The 25,840-nt window shown below is 39.3% G+C and overlaps 2 protein-coding genes across 6 annotated transcripts in view; one reads left to right on the top strand and one right to left on the bottom strand.

The window, feature by feature from the left end:
- Window positions 1-1,666: 1,666 nt before the first annotated feature.
- Window positions 1,667-5,541, bottom strand: LOC113601493 (CLK4-associating serine/arginine rich protein-like). 3 transcript variants are annotated; one of them, XR_008296100.1, is made up of 4 exons: window positions 4,202-5,541; window positions 3,117-3,997; window positions 2,542-2,638; window positions 1,667-2,261 (listed from the first exon to the last, which is right to left on the bottom strand). XR_008296100.1 is itself a non-coding variant. In XM_027066806.2 (2 exons), the coding sequence occupies exons 1-2, from the start codon at window positions 4,667-4,669 to the stop codon at window positions 2,247-2,249; spliced, it is 483 nt and encodes a 160-aa protein (XP_026922607.1). In that variant the 5' UTR covers window positions 4,670-5,534; the 3' UTR covers window positions 1,667-2,246. The 3 variants fall into 3 exon arrangements, 1 of the variants encoding a protein (XP_026922607.1); XR_003422813.2 differs by lacking the exon at window positions 3,117-3,997 and having other exon boundaries at window positions 4,202-5,520; XM_027066806.2 differs by lacking the exons at window positions 2,542-2,638; window positions 3,117-3,997 and having other exon boundaries at window positions 4,202-5,534.
- Window positions 4,593-25,840, top strand: part of HHIP (hedgehog interacting protein) — a 96,003-nt gene continuing 74,755 nt past the window's right edge. For 2 of the 3 annotated variants that reach the window (XM_053216912.1, XM_053216911.1), the window contains exons 1-4: window positions 4,593-5,418; window positions 11,131-11,323; window positions 17,296-17,452; window positions 18,140-18,341. In XM_053216912.1, coding sequence (XP_053072887.1) covers window positions 5,140-5,418; window positions 11,131-11,323; window positions 17,296-17,452; window positions 18,140-18,341 — 831 coding nt within the window. In that variant the 5' untranslated portion in view covers window positions 4,593-5,139. The remainder of the gene's footprint in view (window positions 5,419-11,130; window positions 11,324-17,295; window positions 17,453-18,139; window positions 18,342-25,840) is intronic. The other variant, XM_015081669.3, reaches the window with a different exon arrangement.

Below are 25,840 nucleotides of genomic sequence, written 5' to 3'. Positions count from 1 at the left end.
CCTACTTCAAGTCTCTGCCCATACCTCTGGAGACATCTTTCTTAACAATGTGTACAAAATTATCTCTCAACCCCTGCCTTCTCTTTCCCCGTAACCCCCTTCCTCTATAGCAAGCATCCCCTTCTGGCGAATGTCATATCCATGTTATCTACTGCCTTCCCTAGTAGACTGCAAGATCCATGAGAGAATCATTGTTTGCTGCTGTGTCCCCAGTGCCCAGAGCAGAGTCTGGCACACAGCAAGTGCCAACTTTTGAAAGGACGACTGAGTAACTGTAGAAAAATACTCATCAGCAGACCTACCCTTGTGTCAGTGTGCGTGACCTGTAACGAATCTTTAATTTTTAAAAGATGCGTGATTATTCTTTGGCTTTGTTGGCTGCCCTTCCTCTGTGGAACTGTACTTTATAATAGCATCTCTTGAAAGTCTTTAATGATAGTGCACTTTAAGTTGCATGTTCCCTTTTGTTTAACAATTTAGATTTTTTATAATGAAAATACATTCTCCATTTTCCAACCTTTAAAAGTATTAATTTGAGGCGCACCTGGGTGGCTCTGATGGTTAAGTGTCCAACTCTTGATCTTGGCTCAGGTCATGATCTCACTGTTTGCGAGATCAAGCCCTCCATCGGGCTCTGCGCTGACAGTGCAGAGCCTACTTGGGATTCTCTCTCTTCTTCTCTTGGCCCCTCTACTGCATGCTTTCTCTCTTTCTCAAAATAAGTAAAATAAAAAAAAAAGTATTAAGTTGAATAAGACTGGTCAGCCAGCAGAATTTCTGAAGAGACTGGCCACTGTATGAGACAGGTGTATGACATTGTATGAGTAGGATGATTAAAGAGTATGAAATGCATGACACTGTACGATGAGACTCCTCCCTGGGATGGCCCAACAAGAAGGAAATGCAATTCCTACCCTCATAGAGCTCAAAGTCTCATGGATATTTAACTCCCATGAAGAAAAAAAATCTCAACAGTTATCACCAATGCACAAATGAAAACAAAGAAAACATAACACGTAAGTGCTGGTTAGATAAGATGCAACAGGCTGAAGGGTCATTCAAACTACAATAATCCCTCGATGTTGAGTAAAAATCCAGGATTTAAAGAAAGAGACAAAGACAAATGAGGATTAGGTACCTGCAAAAGGAAATGACACATACATGAATATAACTTCATTAGTTTCCTAGAGTTTATAAACTACACTATAAATTTAACCTCTCTCCTTTCTTAGTTACCTCTTCATTCTGTACCTCTGCTTAAATGTCTCCTATTCTATTCTGAATTCACATGTTTCTAAACTTCAAATGTTTTTAAACTTTAAATGGTAGTTTCTAAACTTTAAATAAACTCTTTCCAACTCACCTCACAGGTCTCAACTGAAATGTCATTTTCACAGAGAGACTTTTCAGTGACTCAGTCTGAACTAAGTGTGCCTTGTTATTCTCCATCATAGCATGTCTCTCACACCCCTTACCACAATTTATAATTGTGGGTTAATTTATGACCTTATCATTTATCCTCCTTGCTAGATAATAAACTACTTAGAAACAGGGTCATTACTGCACGTATATTGCACAGCCCAGTGGCTGGTACTCAGTATATACTTGTTGAAATGTAATAGTGCATATGTTTCTGCAAAGGCTAGAAATCCATACGTAAAACTGATTCCAATATCCAAAATAGTTTTATTTTCAACATTTACTAAGTTTAAGTTGTGCTAATTTCTGATACATAGAACCATGTAACCACATAACTATATATACATACATATATAAATACATACAAACATAATTCATATCCACAGTAATATTTTGAACTTTATCCATGAAATTAACTTCAATTTTGGTCAAATATTTCATCTTTTACAATAAACCTAATCTGTTCACAAGAATCTTCCATCCATCCTTCGTACAGGGTATGACCTGCATGTAGATGGCAATCTTAGAGAGAGCTGCTCAAGAAAGGTGTGATAGGGCCACCCTAGTGCAGCTTTACTCCTTGCTCACAAAGACTTATTTGATTAGTCTGGCTGAGTTTGGTCAGATAGGGGGTCCCTTCTTCTTCGAACGACTGCTGTTGATTTAGCTGAAGAGGGAGAGCTCCTTGATGGAAGATCATTTTCATGTGCAAGTGTGCACAGAGCTGCGTCACATCCAAGTGGACTTTCAAGGCTCAATCTTAAGAAATAACCCAATGTCGATTCTTGACTCCTAAAAATTATGCTGTCAAGTTGGCTACAGGTGAACTATGCAACTTCCCTCTGCGGAAGAAAAAAAAAAGTATCAGAAGTGACTTTACTTGTATAAAACTGCTTAGTGACTATACCAGTGACACTGAGAATAAATAAGCTGAGTTATATAATCAGTGACCCGATTTATTGACTCGTCATGACTAACAATACATGGGATCAATTCTAGCTCCCATGTAACAAGAAAGAAAATGTGTGTCTCATTTCAGTAATCTTTTATAAACTATTTCTTAAAACATAGGGTCACAGATTATAACAGCCACATCATTTTTTTTTACCAAAATTAATTTACCTTTTAAGTGTCCTTAGTCTTGAAGTACAAACCATAAGGAAGGCCTGTTCCAAAACTACTAAGATGAATTCATCACTTGGAGTCGGAGCTCAAGCCACTGAAATATAATTTTAAAAGGTTTTTGTTTTGTTTTGTTTTGGAAATAGAACATAAAACTGGTTATTTGGGAGTAAAGGATTGGATAGTGGAAACCAACCTAGATTGGGTCCCTAAATCCTGTTTTTTTAAGCTACCTAGTTAGATGAGGTTGTAAGATGATGATTTAATCTTGATGGAATGTCTGTTTTCTCCTGTTTATTAAATGAGAGTTTAAAGTCTTAAGTCCTTATAGTTCTATGATTTATTTTATATTAAAAGTCCTTGATGTAGGAAGCATGTCAGATAAAGCAGTCTGTGGGATCAGAAGTAGCATTTGTGATCACACATAGAAAGAACTCATGTACATACAACAGGCCCTGGGAGAAATGTTAAGGATACCATCCCAGACCCACACTGAGCTCAGTACCGGACCAAATATCGCAGCAGATTTTTTTCAGGTATTTGAAGCGGTCACCTCTCCGGGGAGAAAAACCTACCTCCACTAGTAAATCCAGGTCCAGAAACTGAAAGGGGCAGAAGCCCTATCTGGCCACTGAGGTCACTTTAACAGCAATTAGCTTAATCCCCTGTCCACTTCCGCCATCGTCGACTTTCACGTTAGTTTGGCGAAGCTTATGTACTAGAAGTGAAGCAAATCCAAATATGGGGAACATTCTTCCATTGCCCAAATGGGAAAACTGCTTTATCTCTTCTTCAAAATCCCATCTACCAGAAAATCTGCCTCCCTCTTACTCCAATGGGCACAAGGCACATTTTGTGTGCAACCCTGCATCGGCTCACCCTCACGCCAAATTGCGGGCATCGCGTAAGCGTCAGGTCACCACTCTTGATAAGGTACAGATCTTTTTCGAAACACTTGTACACAGACTTCGACTAGCTGGGGGAAAGGTTATTATCTAGGTACATCGGGTTCATAGGGCATCCCGCTTCGGGACTCCCGCAAACCTGCTACGAATTCTTCCTCCAGAACTAATGCTTCGGTAGCCTCTGTATTTACACCACCCGGGAAATCTCCCCAGGATTTTTTTTTTTTTTTTTTTTTTCATTTAAAATGAACGCTGATTCTGTGGCCAACTTCCTCTGTCCTCCACCTGCGGGGGGGGTGCGCTCCGGCGTTCCGGGAAGGTGCGGGCGGGGTCCACCTGGGTTCCAGGGCACAGGTCGGACTCGGAAGGGGCGTCCGGGCCCTGCCCGCAGGACTGGGGGCCCCGACACCCCACCGCATGCATGCAGACGCGCTTGTGTCACCTCAGCAGGGCGCGGCACCTTAAGCAAGGATGGATTCTTCTTCTCGAACAGTCTTCGGACCGCCTTAACCTACTCGGCGGCTCGCAGGATCTGGGTTGTACCCCGGCCTCTAAATCAGACCCCAAGGAAGATCTTTATCGACTTGAGCTTCGCGTTGCAAGTCACCGGCGAGCAGGGGGAGGCCGTGAGGCCAGGAGAGGGAAAGGGACGAAAAGCTCCCTCCCGCCAACTCCAGCCCACTCAGTTCATTCCGCCCCCACTCCCCGGCCTAGTTTGGGGGGGGGGGGCTAGAAGGCGCCCCTTTTTTACTCACTTGCTCTCGGAGCCTCGGCCGGGCCGCCTTTAGCCAGGGGTAGTGCGGAGGGGCTCTGCGGAAGAGAGGGGAACCAGCGGGCCATCTCCGCGCCCCCGCGGGCCGGGGCCAGTGACGCCCCCAGCCGGGCGCCCTGGCGAGGCGGGCGCGCTCCGTCCCGCGCCTTCGAGGCTGGCTCCGAGGGCTCCGCCAGGCCCTCCCCCTCCGTCCGCCGCCGCGGCCTGTGGCCCCTCCCCGCCGCAGCCGCGAGGCCGTCGGGCCCGGGGGACGCGCTCGCGCCGGGGCCGCCCCCTCCCCTCCACCCCCACCTCGGCCCGGGCGGGGGCGCGCAAGGAGCGGTGACGTCAAGGGGCGCGCGGTGGCAGCACCTCCCCGCGCGCTAGTTAAAAAGAAGAAGAAAAGAGGGAGCGAAACATGAGAGGCTGTGTGAGAAGCTGCAGCCGCCGGCAGAGGAGACCTCAGCATCATCTAGAGCCCAGCGCTGGCCCTGCCTGCGTCTGCCCCGCCGCCGCCGCCGCCGCCTTTTCTGTTCCTGCTACTGTCTCACCTAAACAACTCCCGTTACACGGACAAGTGAACCTCTGTGGCCGTCTTCTCCTCCTCTTCTTCCTCCTCCTCTTCCAACTCTTTCTCCTCCTCCCACTTCCCAGCCGCAGCAGGAAGCCCCTAACCCAACTGACCCTGGCACAACTGCAAACGGTGTCATCTGCACAACCCTGTCTCGGTCCTCGGACTCCCCTAAGGCACTGGACCCATCGCCTTGTCTTTCATTTTTCGCAAAGTTGCATCGCTCTACATATTTCCGCCCCCGGCACCACTCTCTGCCTCTCGAGTGTCCCCCGCAGCCTCCTCCTGGAGCTGCGCCCTAGTGCCCCTGGTGGGCAGTGGCGTTCCCCCCCCAGCCTCCCGCGCCGAGCCCCTGCCGCTCGGGGCAGACGATGCTGAAGATGCTCTCCTTTAAGCTGCTGCTCCTGGCCGTGGCTCTGGGCTTCTTTGAAGGAGATGCTAAGTTTGGGGAAAGAATCGAAGGGAGCGGAGCGCGGAGGAGAAGGTGCCTGAATGGGAACCCCCCGAAGCGCCTGAAAAGGAGAGATAGGCGGATGATGTCCCAGCTGGAGCTGCTGAGTGGGGGAGAGATGCTGTGCGGTGGCTTCTACCCTCGGCTGTCCTGCTGTCTGCGGAGTGACAGCCCAGGGTTGGGGCGCCTGGATAACAAGGTAAGCACGCACCCGCCTCACAGATGCGAGAGTGACATGCTGGCTAGGTGGGGGCTCCCTGGGGCTCCAGGACTGCTAGTGGCCGTGAGAAGGGAGAAAACTTGTTTGGAGAGTTCTGTCTGATAACTTTGTCTGAAGTGCTAGCGTGATTCGGTGGTGCGTTCTTCTGGGGTGCGCAGATAGCTCTCCCGCCCCCACGAGTCCGTGGTCGGGATGCTGTGCACAACTGCCTGTGTCAGAAAAGAGAAGCTCCTGTGGTACCCGCATTCTGGGCTGGGTAAATATTTTAAAAGAATCGCGATTAACAGTGTGTTTTGGGTCGAATCGGGCATTGGCTGCGGTGAAACTGTAAATTAAGGTGGCTGTGGTTTCCGGTTTATTTTTCTAGGGTAACAAGATTTGTGCAGTTTTCTCCACGTGCTCGGTGAGGGAGAGGATTGAATCGTAAATGATGTTGAAGCATGGTTGGTTTATGATCCCCAGCCCCGTCAGAGGGGGTTGTCTTGCATTACAATAGTTAAGCTGCGAAAAGGAACTCCTGGTACTCCAGTTGAGAACCCGAAAAGCTGGCCAGAGATTTTGCTGGGGCGTATTTGTCACCTAAAACCGAGACCGTTCTCCGCCCCAGTTTGTAATGTTTTGAAACATTGTAAATTCAGGCTTTCAAATGGCAGTTAGTTGCCCAGGAAGATCTTCTCTAGAAACTTGTTTTAGGACTAATGGCATTTACACTTCCCTTGTGTTCTTGAGTTTAAACGAATATGAGATAGCGTCGATTGAGTGCGAAGGCAAACTTATTTTTTTGAGTTTCCAACATCTTTCTTGTCACGGGACGCAGCAACGTGGGCTATCTACTGTACTGCAAAAGGAAAGGGGGGATCCCGTCATTAACAATCACTGCACGTGAAATAAACAATCAGGTGTCTTCGCTCCCCCTCCCGTTCCCCATTTTAGGTTTAATTAAGAATTCCTCTGTTACAACACTGCAGTTGTCAAGGTCTGAGAGACTCTTGGAAAACTTGTGCTTCAGTCTTGCTGGCCCAGGCATTAAAAAAAAAAAAAAAATACCCAGGCTGAATCTAATTTTTATGCTCAGTTCACGGTAGATTTCACTCTATTCTCATGTAAACAGCTCCTACGAATCAACATATGTGTCTGGGTGGTATCTCTCACTTTGTTTTGTAACAAAAAGCCATATTGCATCATTTAATTTGCTCAAGTCATGCAAATAGGAAAAAATCAATAGGACAAAAAGGGGTCGACTTATCCTCCTCCCCACTAAACTGCTGCCCACACACAGAGTCCTGTTGCTTATGGCAAAAGAATAACAACAACACCATTGTGTTTGTTAGTTGGTTCACTAATGGGTGAAACTAGAGAACATCATTCTCTTTCAGTCCCCAGCTCTGTCCAAATGTTCATGCCTTTTGAGGGAGCATTTGTCCAACTCCCTCTATTCCCAGATGAGTGAGAACCGTCTTGCTGCAGGTTTTCAGCTGCAACTCTCTCTTTATTCGTACCATATGCAGCAGTAGTCTGCGATTCAGGGAACAGATATTCCAGCATTTTATTCAAAACAATGTCATTAAGCTCCTGTGTGGTAATTGAATTAAATCAGAAAAGCTACATTCACATCATCTGCAGGGTTTTACCAGGAGCTTCAGAGAAAGGTTTAGAAATATCTGCCATTAAGTCTCCTTGTGTGCAATGTACACTATGACTACACCAGTGATCTCCAGACCCCTGCAATGCTGAACTCTACCAGGAACATGAGGAATGAAAACTTTAACTGAATAGAGTGGGGAGTTGGAGGGGCGGGGGCGGAACTGAGGGGAGTTATAGCCCTTAAGAGGAGTTATATAAAAAAAATTTTTTTTAAGAAATCATTCTTTAGGAAGAAATCTGCCACGTTAGCTATCCACATTCCTTTCCGTTTTACGTGCTTCCAATCTCCAACAAACCCCTACTCATTTGGAAAATGTGTCTGAATTAAATTCGGTACACCAGACTTTGCTAGTTTCATTACAAGTGCTTTATAAACCAACAATACTCAAATTGTTCAAAACAGAGAAGTGATATAGCTATGCATGTGCATTCTTGACCTATGTTAGCTCTCAAGTTTTAATAGTTTTTAAAACATGTTATTTTATAATAAACTTCAGTGTTTCCTTGTTTTCCCCTAAGCCTTCCTGGCTTATAATATATGTTAGGGTCTTATTTCATAACGTGTGTACAGGAGAGATGATGGCTGTTTGAAAGGGCCCGTTTTTGCTTATGGAAAAAAAAAATCTCCAGAAAGATTTCTGCAACTTTTCAAGAAACTACAGGCACATCTTTCTCCTATAGGAAGAAACTTCATAGACAGTAGCAAAATGGTAGGAATATTTGAGCATGCTCAGCTGTGCAGTTAAATCCAGACTCCAAACTAACACGTTTTCTTTAATGTAATGAACTGGCATTGAGTTCAATTCTTCATAATGGTATTATGCTTTTATGTTTTAATTTTTTGTACATTTTAATAATTTTGTGTATCGTAACAAGATTGTTAACTGCCATTATAAACAAATACTGCCAAAATTTAGGAAGTTCTATTGTCTTGGCAATATTTTTGCAGTTCCTAAATACAACATGCTACAAGGACCTCATTCCCATTAGCCAAATTGAATCCGCAGCCAACTGAAATACCCCCATTTCTAAAACTTGTAGCCACAGAGGCATAGAAGCTCTCTCTACCTTGGGTGGTTTCACAGCCAAAGCTGTCAAGGAATGGGTGAAAAGTAATTGTTTTCAAGTGTGCCCTTTTACAATCATTTGTTTGCTCTGGCTCTTTCAGGGACAAAGGCTATTGTTGAACACATCCAACTAAACAAATAACTCATCCTGGGGTCCCTTTAACAGCTGCCTGAGTACAATGATCTATTTACATATTAGCCTAAAATTGAAACTGAACTCTTTAATGACATAATCCAGCACTATAGTGCCGAGACGCATGTGTTCCACCCAACAGCTGAACAGCCTTGTAGGCATATGATTTTTAGAAATAACTTTTTGTGTACCCACTGATCTTAAGGCGACATCTTAATATGCTGTCATGTATTTTCTCCTGTTGTCTGCTCATCAAAACCACGTGGGTGCCTTTTTATCCTCTTTGTTTAGTTACTTGATAAATAAAGAGAAATACAGAAGGTCTCTGTCACCCATTTTACTATTTGTTGGTAAGCTATAGTTCTGGGCCACACTTCACTGTGTACTATGGTGTTCATCTTACCTTTCTTCCGTGGATTTTACTTTCTTGTGGCCAAAGATTAAAGGATGACCTTCCAGATGTTATCAATTAGTCAGCAACAGCCACGGTCATTACTAGGCATGCTGTAATAATGTCTCGAAGTTTTACATGACTTTCAAAGTATATTTAGTTTAAACCACTATAATTTGATGGTTTCATATATGGCTTTTAAAAATCGAAACAGGAAATTAGCTTAAATTTCTTCTTCAGATGGATGACATTGTCAGGCATAAAGTTAAGGACCTATATAGACACAAGCACATAGGCAAAAAAGAAGAAAAAAATACCCTACACACACCAGTACTCATCTGTCTAAAACAGTGTTGCAGCTTGGGCTGAGTCAGTTTAATTGACTTCAGTAAGACTATTGGTTCATTGAAACCAAAGCCAGAATGATGGCTCTATCTATCTTCAAATAGGTATTTACACTGCAGACCTCACACAGAGCAAAATGTTACCATCCTGCTGGGCCGGAACAGCGTGAAACTTTACAAAGAATAATATTATACTCGATTTCAGATAATTTATTGAATCCTATTTCTGAAACTTTTGATGAGAGATCTTGTGGCCAGGACACATTCCAAAAATTGTAAAAGACAAAATTCTTTAGGCACTAAAATCAGGCTCTTCCTGGATAGCAGCTGGGAGAGTACATGGGGATCAGTTTGTTTCAGCTATAAAAAATGGAAGTATGCATATTCTCCATAAAACTAAAGGTAATTACATTCCAGTTTTCCAGCCAGCGAAAAAGGTGGCTTCAGCATCCTGCAGTTGTTTTGTTCTTAGGGGACTGCTGTACGATAAACAAACAGAACAAAGTTGAACAGTATTAATATTGAATAGATCTGGTGAGGTCTGCCAGAGTATGGACAATAAAAGACATTTAAAACATTCTTGGAATGCAAATTCTAAGTGTCTGGCATATGTTTCCTTTTAGAAAATTTAACCATTTAAGCAATTGTCATTTAAATAAATTGATAAAAGTCAACATGTAAATATAACTGTGATTAATAATAACTCTTCTGAATGTTATAGGTAGTGACAACACAGAGTGTGTGTGTATCTATATCTATATCTATATATAGGTACATATATATATATATATATGGTAACTTCTATAGAGCTTTTAATTACTGCATGCTAAAATTTCAGCATGCTTGTATTCAGCGATTTTTTTTTTTTAGCTGCTTTGTTCTTTCAGGTCCAAATTTTGTTATCACCTAGAATATCTTTATCCTAAAAAATAGAAGCCATGCCATTTACTCAAATTAGAACCTCAACTCACGAATGAAGTATTTGCTTTGAACAATGATTTAGAGTTTCAAATGTTATTTTCAGTTCCTAGTTCTAAATAGTTAAGTATAAATTTAGTTATATAAACTGAGAAAAGGTATAAAATTCATTCCCATTATTGTGTTTTTTATTATGAAAAATCAATGAATGATTTAGACAGCACTACATTTTACGTTTCAAATATTGTGCTGGTATTGTCTTCTATATTTATTAGAGGAGCTCCTGAAGTCAGTTTTTTAAAGTTAGTACTGGACACCAAGACCTATTTTATCTACAAATTACTAACCTCAGTGAATCAGTAACTCCCAAATTGGTCTTATTGAAAAAAAAAGACATAATACTGTATAAATAAAGATAAAAGTATTCTTTTTTTTTTTTTATTAAAACTCGCTCAATCCTATACAAAAGCACTTTTATTAAACTCCTGTGTTTATTCACACATATAACATACCTGAGGAGCTGGTTAGAAAGTTTTTCCTGGCTAAGATAAAATGAATAATAAAAATTGGTCTGAATCCAGTTTCAGCTTCAGATATTAGTTTTCTACAACATGAAAAGGCAATATTCCCCCCACTTTAGGAAACTTTCCCGATGCAACCTGTAGATTGAAAATGAACTGAAACTAGAAAAATGTAATTAAAGTAGTATCTTTGAGAATATCCTATCACGAATTTCAAGAGTGAAATACATTTTTACCTAAGACAGAAATGATCACATCTTAAAAAATTCTACTTTACATACAGTTGGATAAAGGTATTTAGAATTTTAAAGTCAAATATCACTATGCACTATGCAAATATCGCTATGCACTCTGATGCAGAGTAACATGGTAAAGGGTTAAAGGGTCTCAATATAGGTGTCATTTAATTTTTCATACCCAAAAGATAAACAAGCTTTGATCTGCAAGAGTAAGAAGGACTTTTGTGCATCCTTACCCTCCGCTCCCCCAGCCCAGCCCAAGAGACTGTACTTCTAGCCTTATTAAAAGCATCCCGTGTTTCTGATATGATAATTCTTTTCAGACAACTGCACTGGCTAAGTTATACTATTCTACTTATATGATTACAAAAAACATAACTAGACCTAGCTTCACATGAATAAAAGGAAGTTTGTTTCTGATTTATGGCTTTCAGATATTTTCTGTTACCAACAACACAGAATGTGGGAAGTTACTGGAGGAAATCAAGTGTGCACTTTGCTCTCCACATTCTCAGAGCCTGTTCAACTCACCTGAAAGAGAAGCCTTGGAAAGAGACCTTGTACTTCCCCTGCTCTGCAAAGACTATTGCAAAGAATTCTTTTATACTTGCCGAGGCCATATTCCAGGTAAAAAAAAAAATTGATAAATTAAATAAACTACTGCAGCATATCCTCACAAGATATCTGATCTTAAATGTTTGCTTCTGAGAGTGTAAAATTTATTTCACCTTCCAAAATACCTACTTTTGCCTCACAATTAACCTTTACAAAGTTGTAACCTTTCATTGCTGCTAAAAGGATTACTATCATTTCAGTCTACACACAGTATGTTGGTTTTGATGGGATGTTTTACAGTTCTTGTTAAATCAACACTACAGTTGGTAATCTACACACATTGGATTATCAGTACAAGTTTCTTGTTGGTGTCTTCTTCATCCATTAGCATCCATATCAAGACAGCCTCCTCTTCTACATAGCTGATATGCAAGTGCAGATTGTCCATGGACTTTTAAGGTAGTATTCCCTTAATTAAAGTATCACTAGAAATCCAAGAAAAGTAACACCTTACAAAGCACCTTTACATGTAATGACTAATTTGCTCTTCAAAAACTCTATGCTGCAGGTAGGAAAAGTGGAGTCATCCCCATTTGACAGATGACGATAACTGAGCCTGAGGAGAAGTTAAATGCCTTAACCAAAGTTGTGCAGTGAGGAAGTGATAGAATAGATTAAGAAGTTCTTAGGTTGACAGTGTCACGAATATACCTGCTCACTACCATATTTTGGACCCTAATAAACATATAGATTCTTGGACATGGATTAATTTTACCATCAAAAGTTTATAAACTTTGGTTGTTACTGCTTTAGTTGGAAGAATCAACATAGAGATACAAAAGAATTTAACGACACAGATTCTGTTTAGTTAAGCAAAGTTACACACAAACAAATCTACTGAAGCTAACAGTTTATAAAACTAAATGGCATTGAAGGAAAAGACAAGCTTTAAGAACTGTAGGATGCCCTTGGAGAACTTTTTAACTGCTATGCATATTTTACATTTTTCTCTGACCCAGAAAAGTGTGGATTTTTTTTTTATAGAGCTCTTGCAATAACCTAAGAAAACATTTTGACTAGGATTGCTTGCTTCCTTTGGTGTACCATAACATGTATCTAAACCCATTCATGTGAAAATATTATTATTGTCTTTATAAACCACAACCATGTTTGTAAGGCTTTTCCTAAACCAGCTGTTTCTTCCTCTTTATCACGTTCCCCAAAAGCAAAGTAGAATAGGTCACAGTTGCATAGAAGGCCTGCCGAGAAGTGATAACAGATTAGGTACCATAAAGGTTTGCTGCAAATTTCAAGTCTTGAAGGTTTGCCTTCACCAATGTAAGTTGAAAAGAACACCGACACTTCCCATTTTCCTCTACCTTTATCTACTGGAGATAAATACAACTATGCTGCATTTAAAGACTCACCCAGAAAGTCTCCATCTATGTGAAGTTATTTTAGCTTCCAAAACAAACAACAAAAAGCAATATCCAGCAGAAGAAAGAGTGTAGCAAACAGCTCAGGAGCCAGAACTGCAAGCACCTCGCTCCCCAGATCAACATATGTGGTGACGAATGACAAATTTATTTTTCTACAAAGTTTGTATATATGTAAAACTGCTGAAGTGCATCAAGATGTCAAGTGCTTTTGGTGGCCACCCAGGCTGCCTTGAAAGATAACCAGATGAAAGCTCTACTCCAGTGGTAGAGAGAGCAGCAAGGGTGCTTCCCAGGGACAGGCTACAGGCTTTAGCAACAAGCAGGGGGGGCTTCTCCTGCCTCCGTCAAATGCTAATAATCATCCTGAATACTTGTCGCAAAAGTGAGTTGTAATAACACATTCTTTGTGTTAATTTATGTTAATCAATTTGTTAGCCAGACTGATCCTTGGCACACAGTTGACCATTTTCTGAAGTATGATAGATAGAGAAGATGGTAATGCTCCCCTCAGCCCTTGCCCCAACACAGAAGGCTCTTTACAATTCTAGAACAATTATCTTTCAGAAATTGCTCTCAAAGCAAATTTTTAATATTTTCACCTTCTCAAGTTTATTTAATGACATGGTGTAACTTTTCTCTGGAGTTCAAAGTTGCAAAAAACAGCTACTTTGTGATTCTTTCTTGTAAGAAGTCGATATATTTGACTATTCTAATGAACAGCCTCATCTTTCTGCAAATCAGAAACTTAAAAATGCAACGCTAAGGCAAATGCTCAAAGGGGTTGAGAGAGAGGAAAAATAATTTCTGAGATGTCTTCATTTCCCTCCATTGCCCAGAACGTAAAGAAATAAATACATAAATGATCTACCCCTTTGCTTCACGTTCATGACTTTCAGAAAGCACCACCAGTCACTTGGGAATACAGGTACATCTGAAAGAAACTCTTTAGAAACTTTAATTCAGAAACATTCATGGTGTGCCTATTTTCAAGAAAACGAGAAAAGTTAAAAATTAATATAGTGAGGATATACTAGTGTTTTATTAATCATAATATTCACCAGTTGTGAGTTGACTTAGGGAAGTAAATTCTTAAAACTTCTAAAAATAACAAAATTGCATTTGGAAAAAAAAAAACCCGCACACAGGAGCTTCTTGCTCAGCATCACAGGTCTTTTCTCCTGCTGCACTGTGATGAGCAGAGTAGATGCTTTCCTGTTCACTCAGTGATGGCATAGTGCACTCTGTGGGAAGTGTACAAAAGGACAGACATGGGCCTTGCTTCTTCCTTTACAGTTGTTATCACGAGTATCATGATACACTTTTTATCACTCTCAGATTGTCATCTCTTCAGCTGTAGGTGATTTAGTGTGAAATGTCAGTATACAATTAGTTCGATTGGTTTAATCCTGTTGCTAATGAGGCCAAGGTCAAGGGTTTGATTCCACTGAGTCTCTCTAGTCCATAGCCACTCCTGACCCCAGGGAGATATCTTACACATGTGTCTTCCCCACGAGAGCAAGCCAGACGGAATGGATGGATACATCAAAATCCACTACCTCTATTAGAAAATGCTGGCAAGTGCAGGCCTTACTAACAATGGGTTTTGTTTCGTTTCTTTCTTTATTTGATGAACAGCATATATAAGGAGGAAAAGTAACTTTTCTCTGGCATACATTCTGAGAGAAAAGCTAGAGCTTAGAATATCCACAGGGAATATTTGTTTACATGAGCATGTTATGGGGTGCTTTGTGGTATAGTAGGACTGGATTCATCCCGCTACAGGACATTTGATAAATTATCAGGAGTTTAAAAAAAATACAGCTGCTGGAATAATCTGTGTACTTCCATCATTAGTAGACTTGATGATACTGTGATGATACAGGCTGAACTAAACACCCACCTTCAGTAAAATGCTCTTCAGGGTATTGTTCCAAATAAAAGGGTACTATTTGGTAAATTCTATCTTCCCTGGCAGTAAATGTAAGCCCAGTGTCCTGAAGCCACGTCCCTTTTAGCTCTTCACAGCAAAATATATCTTATTCATCACTGTCCACAAAATCAGATCATTGTAAAGTATTAATGAAAATGTTAGATGTGTGTAATTATGAGAAAATACCCATATCTTTATGTAAAAGTCTTTTGAGTTGACTCCCTCCTTCACACTTGTTCAGTATACTGAGATTCTATAAAAAGCTAGGAATAATTCATTGTTAATCCCAGTTTTGTTTTTGTTCTCCTTTTGATTTGGTAAGAGAACATAGTACCTCTGGAGCCATAGAGTTTATGAATGTGTACTTAATTAATCTTTAGATGTTCTATTTGAAAACGATTTCTCACTTCCGCATGTTTGTCCCCAGCTAATAACTCCTTGTAAAATGGAATCAGCCATCAGCATTGTTTAATTTCTCCTTAAGATGGTATTGGTTTGCAGACTATGATGCTGGAATACAGGTTTTTTTTTTAAAGCAAATTTGAAATTTCTTCTCAGTTACACTTTGAATTTTTTTTTTTTTTTTTTTTTGGTGATCCTGCAGGCAACCATCATGTTGAAACAAATTTTGTCATTTTCACATTCAGTTATAAGTATATACATAATATGACAGTATTCCTGTGTGCATAATATTGGCATGGAGATCTTGCTGCCTGATGGGAGCTGTGTGTGTGTGTGTGTGTGTTTGTGTGTGTATGTATCTGTGTGTATGTGTGTATGTATGTGTGTGTGTGTGTGTGTGTGTGTGTGTGTGTGTAGGTATGTGTGTGTGTGTGTGTATCCAAAAAACGATCTAGCCCAAAACTGCAAAAGGTTTGATTTAACAACTCCATTCTCCTTCTCTTCTTTTCACCTCAGATATGATCGTTCAATACTACTGGGCAGTTTTCATGTATATTCTTAGCCAGAAAAGAATGGAGGAGAAAGTTATCTTTTGTAAACAGTTACTTGCTGAAGAAGAGTAAATGCTGTGCAGCCTTCATTCCTCTCCCCAATTTCTAATCCCTGAATTTTTTCAAAGAAAGATAACCTCCTTGCAGCTGCCTTGCCCCTCGTGTGGAGCACCCCTCCCAGCTACTATGCCTACTTTCAGTCTCACCCCCCATACCCCCATACACACACACACACGCACACACACACACATATACACACACAACTCCCAAGGACATCTGCTCTCACTTGCCTGGTTTCCAAGGATAAGATGCTTCTTAGTAGCCTAGTCAGATATTGGCCTTGAAGAGTCTGTCTCAGAAATTTAGAGGTGATACATTTTACTCAAAAGTTAGGTGAAAACGTACACCAAGATCCTCAGAATTATAAGATTAGTTTTAGGTTTGAGAGGACCTAGGTCAAGGGCATAGAAAATAAACTTTTAGTCTTTCATGTTTCATTGGTAAGTCTCACTTGGTTAAGAATTGGTCCCCAATTCTTGTTTTTAGAAATCCTTACAAACCTGGACCCATTAACCACTTCTAAATATCAGCTAAGTTATAAGGTGCCTTTATCACAAAGCTGATAGGTATACAGTAATCTAATTTGTTAGGTAAAAAATCAAAACATTATGCATAAAGATATGACACCAGAAGCAAGAAGTTAGGACATCATATGAGGTTGATTCTGGTAGCCATATCATATTCTGAGAGCAGAAATCATCAGGATATGGAAGTGAATCTTATTAGTATGCCCTCCACCACAAAAAAAGCCAATACTTGATGACTCAAATTGTGAGAGTAATGTCAAAATTCTTTTTTGTCATCAAGTCCTCTTCTTTTTTTAGTCAAGTATAGCTGTTTTTATTTGATAAAAAATTCTTAATATGTAAGAAAAGAGAAAACAGCTTTCTTTCAGACTTCCTTAAGTAAGTCTATTTTGCATTTTTGTTTTGGCTTGTTATCCTTGTTTGTTTGTTTGTTTGTTTGTTTTTTTCAGTGAGGGGTGGTATACCAGCTTTCTGATTGAGAAGATTGAAGGGATATATTAAGTATAGTTTTGTTTTACAAAATAATCATTATTTTATATAAAGTGAGGTGTAGGAAAAAGGCACCTACATATTTGAAAATGGAGACTCTGTTCTTAGCACAATTACTGTCAGCCAGTCACTTATAGCATCTAATGACCTTGTGATATTCATTAGATTTATTATTTAATCATATGTGAGCGACAGTACAAAAAAAAATTTGTAAAATGACCAAAATCAGCACCTAATAGCCTATCTCTTCTTTCATTCTAATTTGTTCTTCTTAATAAGTTATTTTTGCCCTGGGGGAAAATGCTGAATAGTGATCAGATAAACGTACAACATACATACCATAGAATCTTGCAAACAGTCAATAACAATAACAAGATTAATGCTGGATTTGTATTATGTGTATTTCAGATGAGTCTTTTAAAATAGCCAATGCAATATTACTCCATTTTAATTGAAATTCTTAAATTTTTTTTGAAAAAAATAGAAATCCCAAGCAAAAAAAAAATTAGTTTTCATTCTTTTTATTATTTTCCTAGAATATTCATATACTTTCTAAAAAATCTCTTACTCTATTTTATCTTTCATATAGGATGTTTTTACTGTGACACTAAATATTTCTAATGAGTCTTTTTGCATTTCTTTAAAGGTTTCCTTCAAACTACTGCTGATGAGTTTTGCTTTTACTATGCAAGAAAAGATGGTGGGTTGTGCTTTCCAGATTTTCCAAGAAAACAAATCAGAGGACCAGCATCTAACTACTTGGACCAGATGGAAGAATATGACAAAGTGGAAGAGATCAGCAGGTTCATAAAGATAAATGCTCTTTAATTTTAAAAAAACAAAAAATACCAACTGACAAATCTTACGGTTTTATTAGTGAATCAACTGTTTCTGTGCTTGATTCCAGCAGCTATATCCTCCAGATGCTTTTTTCTTTCTTTTGGATAGTTTGCTTCTCTAATATCATGTTCCCTTAAAAGCGTTTAATGCTTAGACTACTAATCTTTTATTATCATGAGTTTGGCTTCTCTATGATTCCCGTGAATTTCATGGTTACAGTTTTAAACTTGAACTTTATGCTTATTGTTAGCTTATGGAAATATTCAGCACAATTATCATTAGCAAATCAGAGTTTTATAAATAGATCTTAAAACCTTCTCTCTGAGGGCCTTTCTGTAAGGCTTAATTATTGTGAGTAAAGCTCGTTTTAATTATAGTCACTCAAAGATAAGATAATGAGCTTCTGCAATTTTAAAAGATGTAGCATTTTTATGTTGATTCTCACTTGGACTTTCTGGTAGAAGGCTGTTTTATGTGTTCCACTGAAAGCAATTTAAAAGAGTCCTGTTGTGACTTTTGGGGTTAATGGCACCTCCTGATTCTCAAAACCATTGATTCCTAGAGGAAGTACCTTTTGAAAAGGATGTTAAGTGCATCCTTTGCCTCCTTCACCTCAAGAAAAGCTTACTGGTTTTCTTTAACTTGTTTAGGAAGCACAAACACAACTGCTTCTGTATCCAGGAGGTGGTGAATGGGCTGCGCCAGCCTGTCGGTGCCCTGCACAGTGGGGACGGCTCGCACCGGCTCTTCATTCTGGAAAAAGAAGGTTACGTGAAGATACTTACCCCCGAAGGAGAAATTTTCAAGGAGCCTTATTTGGACATTCACAAACTTGTTCAAAGTGGAATAAAGGTTGGCTTTTTAAATTTTATTTATCTTTGCTCTGGCTATGTTAATTTTATTTTAGTGTTATCATTCTCACCGGAGGTATTTGTAATAAAAGAAAGAATAAGGAGAAAATAAGGAGACAACATAAGGGAACAAGAATTATGGCAACTGAATTGGGACAGTGGCATTAAATGTCTAATGTTATTTGGTGACTATTAAGCAGTGCAATGAGATTGATATCTTGACATGCTTTCCCTATGTAATTTACACATTTAAACTAAGTCTTGGTTTTATATAGTATGTGTTTAAATGTTGTTTGACAGGCATAATGCGTAGAATTGTGTATCAGCATTTGCTAGTAGAAACAAAGAGGTCTTTTGGTTATTTGGGCAACAGCAAACCATTCTTTTCCCGCATCTGTTTGTGAGTCTGTGTCATAAAAAAAATGCTACTTATACTGTGCCTTCCTTGTACAATGTTTTTGCAGGTAAGTCAAATGTTTTAATCTATAATTAGCCGTCTTTATATTACATATGCACATATTGCCTTCTTTCTCACTTCTCCGATTGAATTCTCATGTTAAATAATCTAGCGGCATATAAATAAAATTATTGTCAAGTTTGTTTTACAAGAGTGTGACATGCTATAATATTGGCAGTATAAGCTGTAAAGCAAATTGTGGCATTTTAAAACTGAGGCACATTCAACAGCTCATGACTAAGTTAGGTTGAAACAAACTAACAGTATGATTTGGGAAGAACTGGTTATCTTTGTCATGTCTTACCTGGGGAAAGAAATCAAAGGAGGATTTATACTCTTCTACTCGTAGAGAAATAAACTCCTCCTTGCTTTGTTGAGCTCTATTCAAAGGTAAGAACATCAAAACCAGAAGAAACAGTCGGGGAAAAATATAGGTATATTTCTCACACCAATTCATTACCTACCATTTAAAATCATTAGAATGATTCCATTAGAATATAGGGATTGCCACATCATTGACACCACCCCGCTTCAAGAGTGTGTTGTCAGTGTCACTAAGACATCCTGCATATGAGAAGTACCTTATGGTACTTTTGGTCCTTTAAGGAAAAGTACTTCAGCACCAACACACAGATCATATGGAAAACCTGTTTAGCTCAGTAGTTTCAACTTTCTTCCAGTAAAAGTTTTCATTAGACTTCACAGCAGATCATCAAAAGTCTCTTAAAATGAAGCATTTGTGTTTTGCACATAAGACTTCAATAAATACTTTTTGGAATGTGTTCTGATAATTCACTGCCAGTGGTACCTAAAAGAACAAAGAATTAAGATACGGCAGCAAATACATTACTCACTAGCAGTGTATTTTTCTTACTGTGAAAGTTATACTCTCTATGAAAGAAAAAATTGGGACTGCATTTTAAAAATCATCACCTATCATCTCATCAGGTAAAGAATATCACTACTTACATTTTGATATACCTCCAACTTTTATATTAAAATTAGATGAACTTATCCTGACTACAAAGGTAACACAGGTCCATATTAATAAATGTGGAAACACACAAAAATATGTTTCCTTGCAGCTTTTTCCCTAAGCAGCTTTAAAATAAATTTGAAATCAAACCATATATACACCTTTTTAACCTTCTTTTTTTGACATAACAATATGTCATGAGTATATTACCAAATTTGAAAACTTTTCTCAAAAACCTAGTTTTTATCTCCTCCGGGTATTCCATTTCCTAATTATGAAGTGTTTCCTTTTTATCATTGTAAATAATGTGCTTTATCATTCTTGTATGTATTATTTAACCTGCTCATGAATGACTTCCTTAACGTCCATTCACAGAGCGTTACTGAGATGGGGACATAGATCATTACACATCTTGCCAATGGCTGTAGGATATGTTTTCAAGTATTTGAACGAATAACATATAGGGGCACCTGTCGGTTAAGTGTCCAACTTTGGCTCAGATCATGATCTCAGCTCAAGCCCCGTATTGGCTCTGAGCTGCCAGTGCAGAACCCACTTCAGATCCTCTGTCTCCCTCTCTCTCTCAAAAATAAATAAACATTTTTTTTAAAAAGAATAACATACAGCTTTTATGTATTATTTGAATAACAATGTTGGTATTAAAAAGATAATGAATGGTAAAATGTAGGTGTTAGAAATGAGCTCAATTTTGTTGTAAGAAGTAAAGAACTGACATTCTTGTTTCTACTTTAACTACCTAAAGAATGACTGCCTCTTAATTAGGGTTCCTTCGGAATGCCTCCGTTTCAGTTTGTGCCCATTCGTTGGTGTAATGAATGAAAGTTTATCTTCTCTGACTTTGAGACATTTTATCATGCAATAAAATTGTATAAGCCAGGTTATGACAGTGCTATGGTTCTGTGCTATCTATGTTCTGCAGGCCTCTGGAAATTCTGCAGAAGCCCTTGTGTCTTCTTTCTTATGATAGTTCCAGGGCTTTTAGGGCTTAAATATAAACTTCAAAATCCATTATTCTGCATTTATAGAATATATGACATGACATGTTTTAAAGTGCAATATTTGAATTCCCTTGAAGTTTGGCACTAGTGATGTCAGTAAGATAGGAATCTATCACATGGATTTTTGAGTGTGTACTGGGTAGTGAGTAATGATACCACAGCCTTGTTCCCTCAGGTAGGTGATCTGTCCTTTATCTTAGGCTCCATGAAACTTCCATCTCGAGTCATGAGTTGGAAGTATTAGGAGAGGCTGTCGTTGGTATGATGGGGCAGATGCCAACACATTCATGAATTGGTCACACCACTGATTTTTGTGATATGCCCTCAGAGACTTCTGGAGTAAAAACATTTTCAAACTATTTCACAGTAGTTTTTTTAGGCTTCTTGATGTATGAATAGTTAGTGTGTTCATGACAGTATTCTGTGTCAACAATCATTTTGTATAGATGACACAAATAGAAGTCTCAAAAATTATTATGTATATCACTTCTCTGTTCTTTCCGTTTTAAAATCCTAAGAGAGGACATAAAGCTGTTTTAACTAAGGTATTGATTGCAATACTCCGTTCACAGAAATTAGTAATGTATACTAACCCCAACCTTCGTATGTTTGAAATGAAAACAAGACAAACCACAATGAAGATCCCTCCATGACAGTAATTGATGACCAGTCTGAGTATATTAAATCAAACATAAAGAAGAATTCCTGATTATAAGAGTTTCTAAAAGCTAGGGCTTGCTAGAGGGGAATCTGGAATTCCTTTTCTGTTAATGGTCAAGTAAAAATCGACAGGGGTTTCTATCACCTGGTAATGGACTGACCTTTTTGTGGCCAGGAGTTGGACTTGGTTGATATCCTCAAACCTTTACCAGCTCTGATTCTTAAAACTACTTCACAGAAGTGCCATCCACATAGCCAACCATCTAGGGAACTTAGTCAACTCTTCCCTAAACGGTCCTGTCTGAAGCTAAAAATATGTTGTCTTATTTTTAAAAACCCAAATTGTGCTGCCTATATTGCAGGAGATTTCAGTACACACAATTGTCTGTCTCACCAAAGTTAGATGCAAAACTGCAAAACACAAGCTAAAGACTTCTTTTTGCTATAGGAAATAAATTGTGGAGTTGGATTAATGGAATAAATTCTATGCCGTATGAATTTAAACTATCATTTTATTTGAGAAAAGACAATTCTATTCACAACTCAAATCCTAGAAGACTGAGGTTTGTGACGTTGCCAAATAAAGAGTGAGTCAGAAAAATGTTTTAATTTTTTTTTTAACGTTTATTTATTTTTGAGAGAGAGAGAGAGACAGAGACAGAGCACAGTGGGGGAGGGGCAGAGAGAGAGGGAGACACAGAACCCGAAGCAGGTTCCAGGTTTTGAGCTGTCAGTACAGAGCTCGACCCAGGGCTTGAACTCACAGACCACAAGATCATGACCTGAGCTGAAGACAGACACTTAACCAACTAAGCCACCCAGGTGCCCCAGAAAAATGTTTTAAAAGTATGTAGTGATTTGATCGAGTTTTGATTATAGTGCACTGTAGAAGCTAACTACTAATACTGACACTGAAGAATGACCCAAGTGTTCAGCTGGTGAGCAGTCTTTAAAAATCATCATTTGTGGATGTATATATGTGTGCACATGCATTGTTTGTTGTTGTTTTATCCCAAAGGGAGAAATTTAAAAAATTATACTCTCTATTTCCCCAGGTAAAAATTTCTTTAAGATACTGGTAGTGTGAGGGGCACCTGGGTGGCTCAGTGGGTTAAACATCTGACTTCGGCTCAGGTCATGATCACCTGGTTCGTGGGTTCCAGCCCCACATTGGGCTCTGTGCTGACAGCTCAGAGTCTGGAGCCTGCTTCAGATTCTGTGCGTCCCTCTCTCTCTGCCCTCCCTTGCTAATGCTCAGTCTCTGTCTCAGTCTCTCTCTCTCTCTCTCTCTCTTAAAAATAAACATTTAAAAGTAAGAGATACTGGTACTGTGAAATCTTTAAATTGAGCTTCTGTCTGAATTCTGAATCAGATCTTCTGGCAAGTGCCAGAACCAACTTCATCTATCTGAAGTCTTTGGAAATGACAAACCTGTGCTTCTCAAGAATGGATGCACAGTAGGGGCGCCTGAGTGGCTCAGTCAGTTAAGCCTCTGACTTTAGCTCGGGTCATGATGTCACGGTTTGTGAGTTCAAGCCCCATGTTGGGCTCTGTGCTGACAGCTCCGAGCCTGGAGCCTGCTTCAGATTCTGTGTCTCCTTCTCTCTCTGCCCCTCCCCCACTTGTACTCTGTCTCTGTGTCTCTCTGTCTCTCAAAAATACATAAATGTAAAAAAAAAATTAAAAAATAAAAGAATGGATGCACAGTATAATTGCCTGAGAAAGCTTTCAAAATTGCTACTGCCCAAATTAAATCCCCCACTGTCTGGGATTGGGACTGAGGCATGGGTATGTTTTTAAAGCTTTCCCAAGTGATTTCAATATGTAGCTAATTTGAGAGCCACTGATCTAGACTGAACCAAACCCCTGGGTCAGTTACATGTTGAATGAGACACATTTTTCTCTGCCCAGATAATGCCCAAGTGCTATTACTGAAACGACCACTAAGAACAAATGGTTGAATACTGGTTGTCATTTGCCCCATACTTCTTATCACTTAATTGGCCTATACATATTACTTGTCCACTTTGAGTGAAGAGAGGAGTTAATTTTCGTGCCATGTAAGATTCTTGAAGTTTTGAAAAATAGTATTTAAAATCTCAATAATTCTGTTTGAACAATTGCTTTGCCCATTAAATTTTTCCTGTTTTTGTTCCTTTTGGGCCCTGGTATTCAGCTAATTGGCAAAACATTATCATTCCTGTCCCTCAAATATGCAATTTGCTTTTATATCTATAAACCCTTGTAAAAATGACACCAAAAGCTACTCTAGTGTAATTTTACCAAAGTTCTCCTGACTACCAAGGATCTGAAAGTCAGCCTTAGCTTTGTGTGTGTGTAGTAAGGACAAGCCTGCACCTGTTACCTACAGGGTGGCCCCTCAAGGAAACTAACACACAGCTTTCTCTGCCACTCAGTTCTCATGAGCGGCCAGAAGACGGAGGGGCTCACACCCACAGCAGCCCTTTTGGCTTGCAGAGTGCAGCAGACAAGGCCGAAAGACTTGTCTATCACTGGAACAAGTGTGACTGGACTCCTGTCCCTCTCTATCTACTTGGATCCTCATTTCAAAAGATGCTTTTCGAAGCAATCCTTTTACCAGGGGAGGAGAGGACATAAGGCTGAAAGCTGCTGATTGTCCGGGTGACTGAGCCCATTGAGGTGGGACTCTTGAGAGACAGTGGCCCGGGCGCCGGGGAGCTACAGGAGCATGTGGAGGAGGACGCAGGGTGTGCCGGGGCAAGCCCCAGTGGGGCAGCCTCTGATTTCACATGCTTGTAAATCACACGCATAATTATGAGCATCGAAAGTTTAATGAAATCCAAGTGCTCGTCAACCCATCAGGACTGATGTCCTGCTTCTTGAAAGTTTGTCCGAGACTTAACCTTTCATGTTTTTCTCTGCCTTTAACTTGCTGTCTTGATGCAGCCTCTGGAATGTCAGTATATTTTTGCTCGAGTGAAATAAGTGAGGGCAGAAGTGAGAAGCAATTTACTTCCCAAAAGTGCAGTGGAACATAGCATGCACACGTATGCATATGGCTGTGATTGGACCATGTGTCACATACTTCCTCAGAAAATCATTACAAGTCTGCTTTTAAGCATACTTTAGGTTGGAAGAAAGCATGTGTTCCCTTGAAAGAAAGCTGCAAGATATATTTGATAAATATTACAATAGAAGGATCACCATCCTAAAATGTTTTTGTATATATGACAAAATTTAAAAGTGTTTGATATTTAATATTTAAAGTGTTTGATGAAATTACTGCATTAAAAGAGAATTGCTATAGTGGTGGAAATAACCATTAGGTAACTTCATTCTGAAAGTGGGTAGAGAGTTAACTAAATAGTCCTCCTCCAAACAAAAGCTTTAAAATGCCTTCCCTTTTTTGACGTTTAACATTCTGGTTCCAAACCATTAAGTTCAAATGTAAGCAAAATGTAGATTGCAAGTAAAATTTGGGTCCTCAGTTATTTTTTTTTTATATCAAGGTAGTAAGTAATTAACGATATGGTATTAAACCCAACTCTCTTTTTTTTTATTGAGTGTAGCTGACACTTTACATCAGAATGCCCTGTACTCTGTGAAAAATGTTTTTAATTTTCCTATAAGTTTAATCTCATCTGAAATCTGCAAATGTCCACAGAGAAATTATTTTACGGAAAGCAAAAAATCCCTTGGTAATGTGAAATAATCTCAGTGTAATTTTTTGTTTGGTTAAGTTGGTTTTCATTTCTGGTGTTCTTATTTCTTTATTTTGGCATTTGCATTGTTACTGATAAAACATTTTAATAAATATAAATGAGCGTATATATGGTGCATGCCAGTATAAGCCAGTTTAATCTATAAATTATTTTCCATCATGTATCATGTTTTTTACTGAAGCAGAAACTGAAGTGGCAGATGTAATGTCCCTCCAGTTGAACAGAGAAAGGTCTGCCTTCTCCTACATTTTAGATCCCATAAGTCACAGCTGAGGTGAGGAAAGTTTTTACATTAATGTCTTTATATTTATCTAAGACTTGAAGGGCAGAGGAAATAGAGCCTATAAATCTCAGAAGTCTGTGGTAATCATTAAAACAAGTGAAAAACTAAGAAATCTGGACCCCAGAGGAGGTCTCTGCCACTCTTAGAAAGCATCTGTGTGAACATGGCTGCCGCCACCTCACGGTATCTGACTAGAAAGGGAAGAAGAGCTATTGTTGCTACCACCTGTCATTGCTTTCTAGTGGCTGCATTATCTAATGAAAAGGAAATAGCAGGCATCCCAAACTATCTGTAAAGAGTAGAAAGTAGCACAGCACTCCCTTTTAGAGACATTCAATAGCGTTCTTTCCCAAAACTACAGTCCTCAAGCAAGCTGCGTTAACAAGTATACTGCAGTCTGC

Source organism: Acinonyx jubatus, chromosome B1, assembly GCF_027475565.1.
Source record: "Acinonyx jubatus isolate Ajub_Pintada_27869175 chromosome B1, VMU_Ajub_asm_v1.0, whole genome shotgun sequence".
Lineage (NCBI taxonomy): Eukaryota > Metazoa > Chordata > Mammalia > Carnivora > Felidae > Acinonyx > Acinonyx jubatus.
Note: the sequence above shows the minus strand (reverse complement) of the source record. Positions and strands in the feature narration are given on the sequence as shown.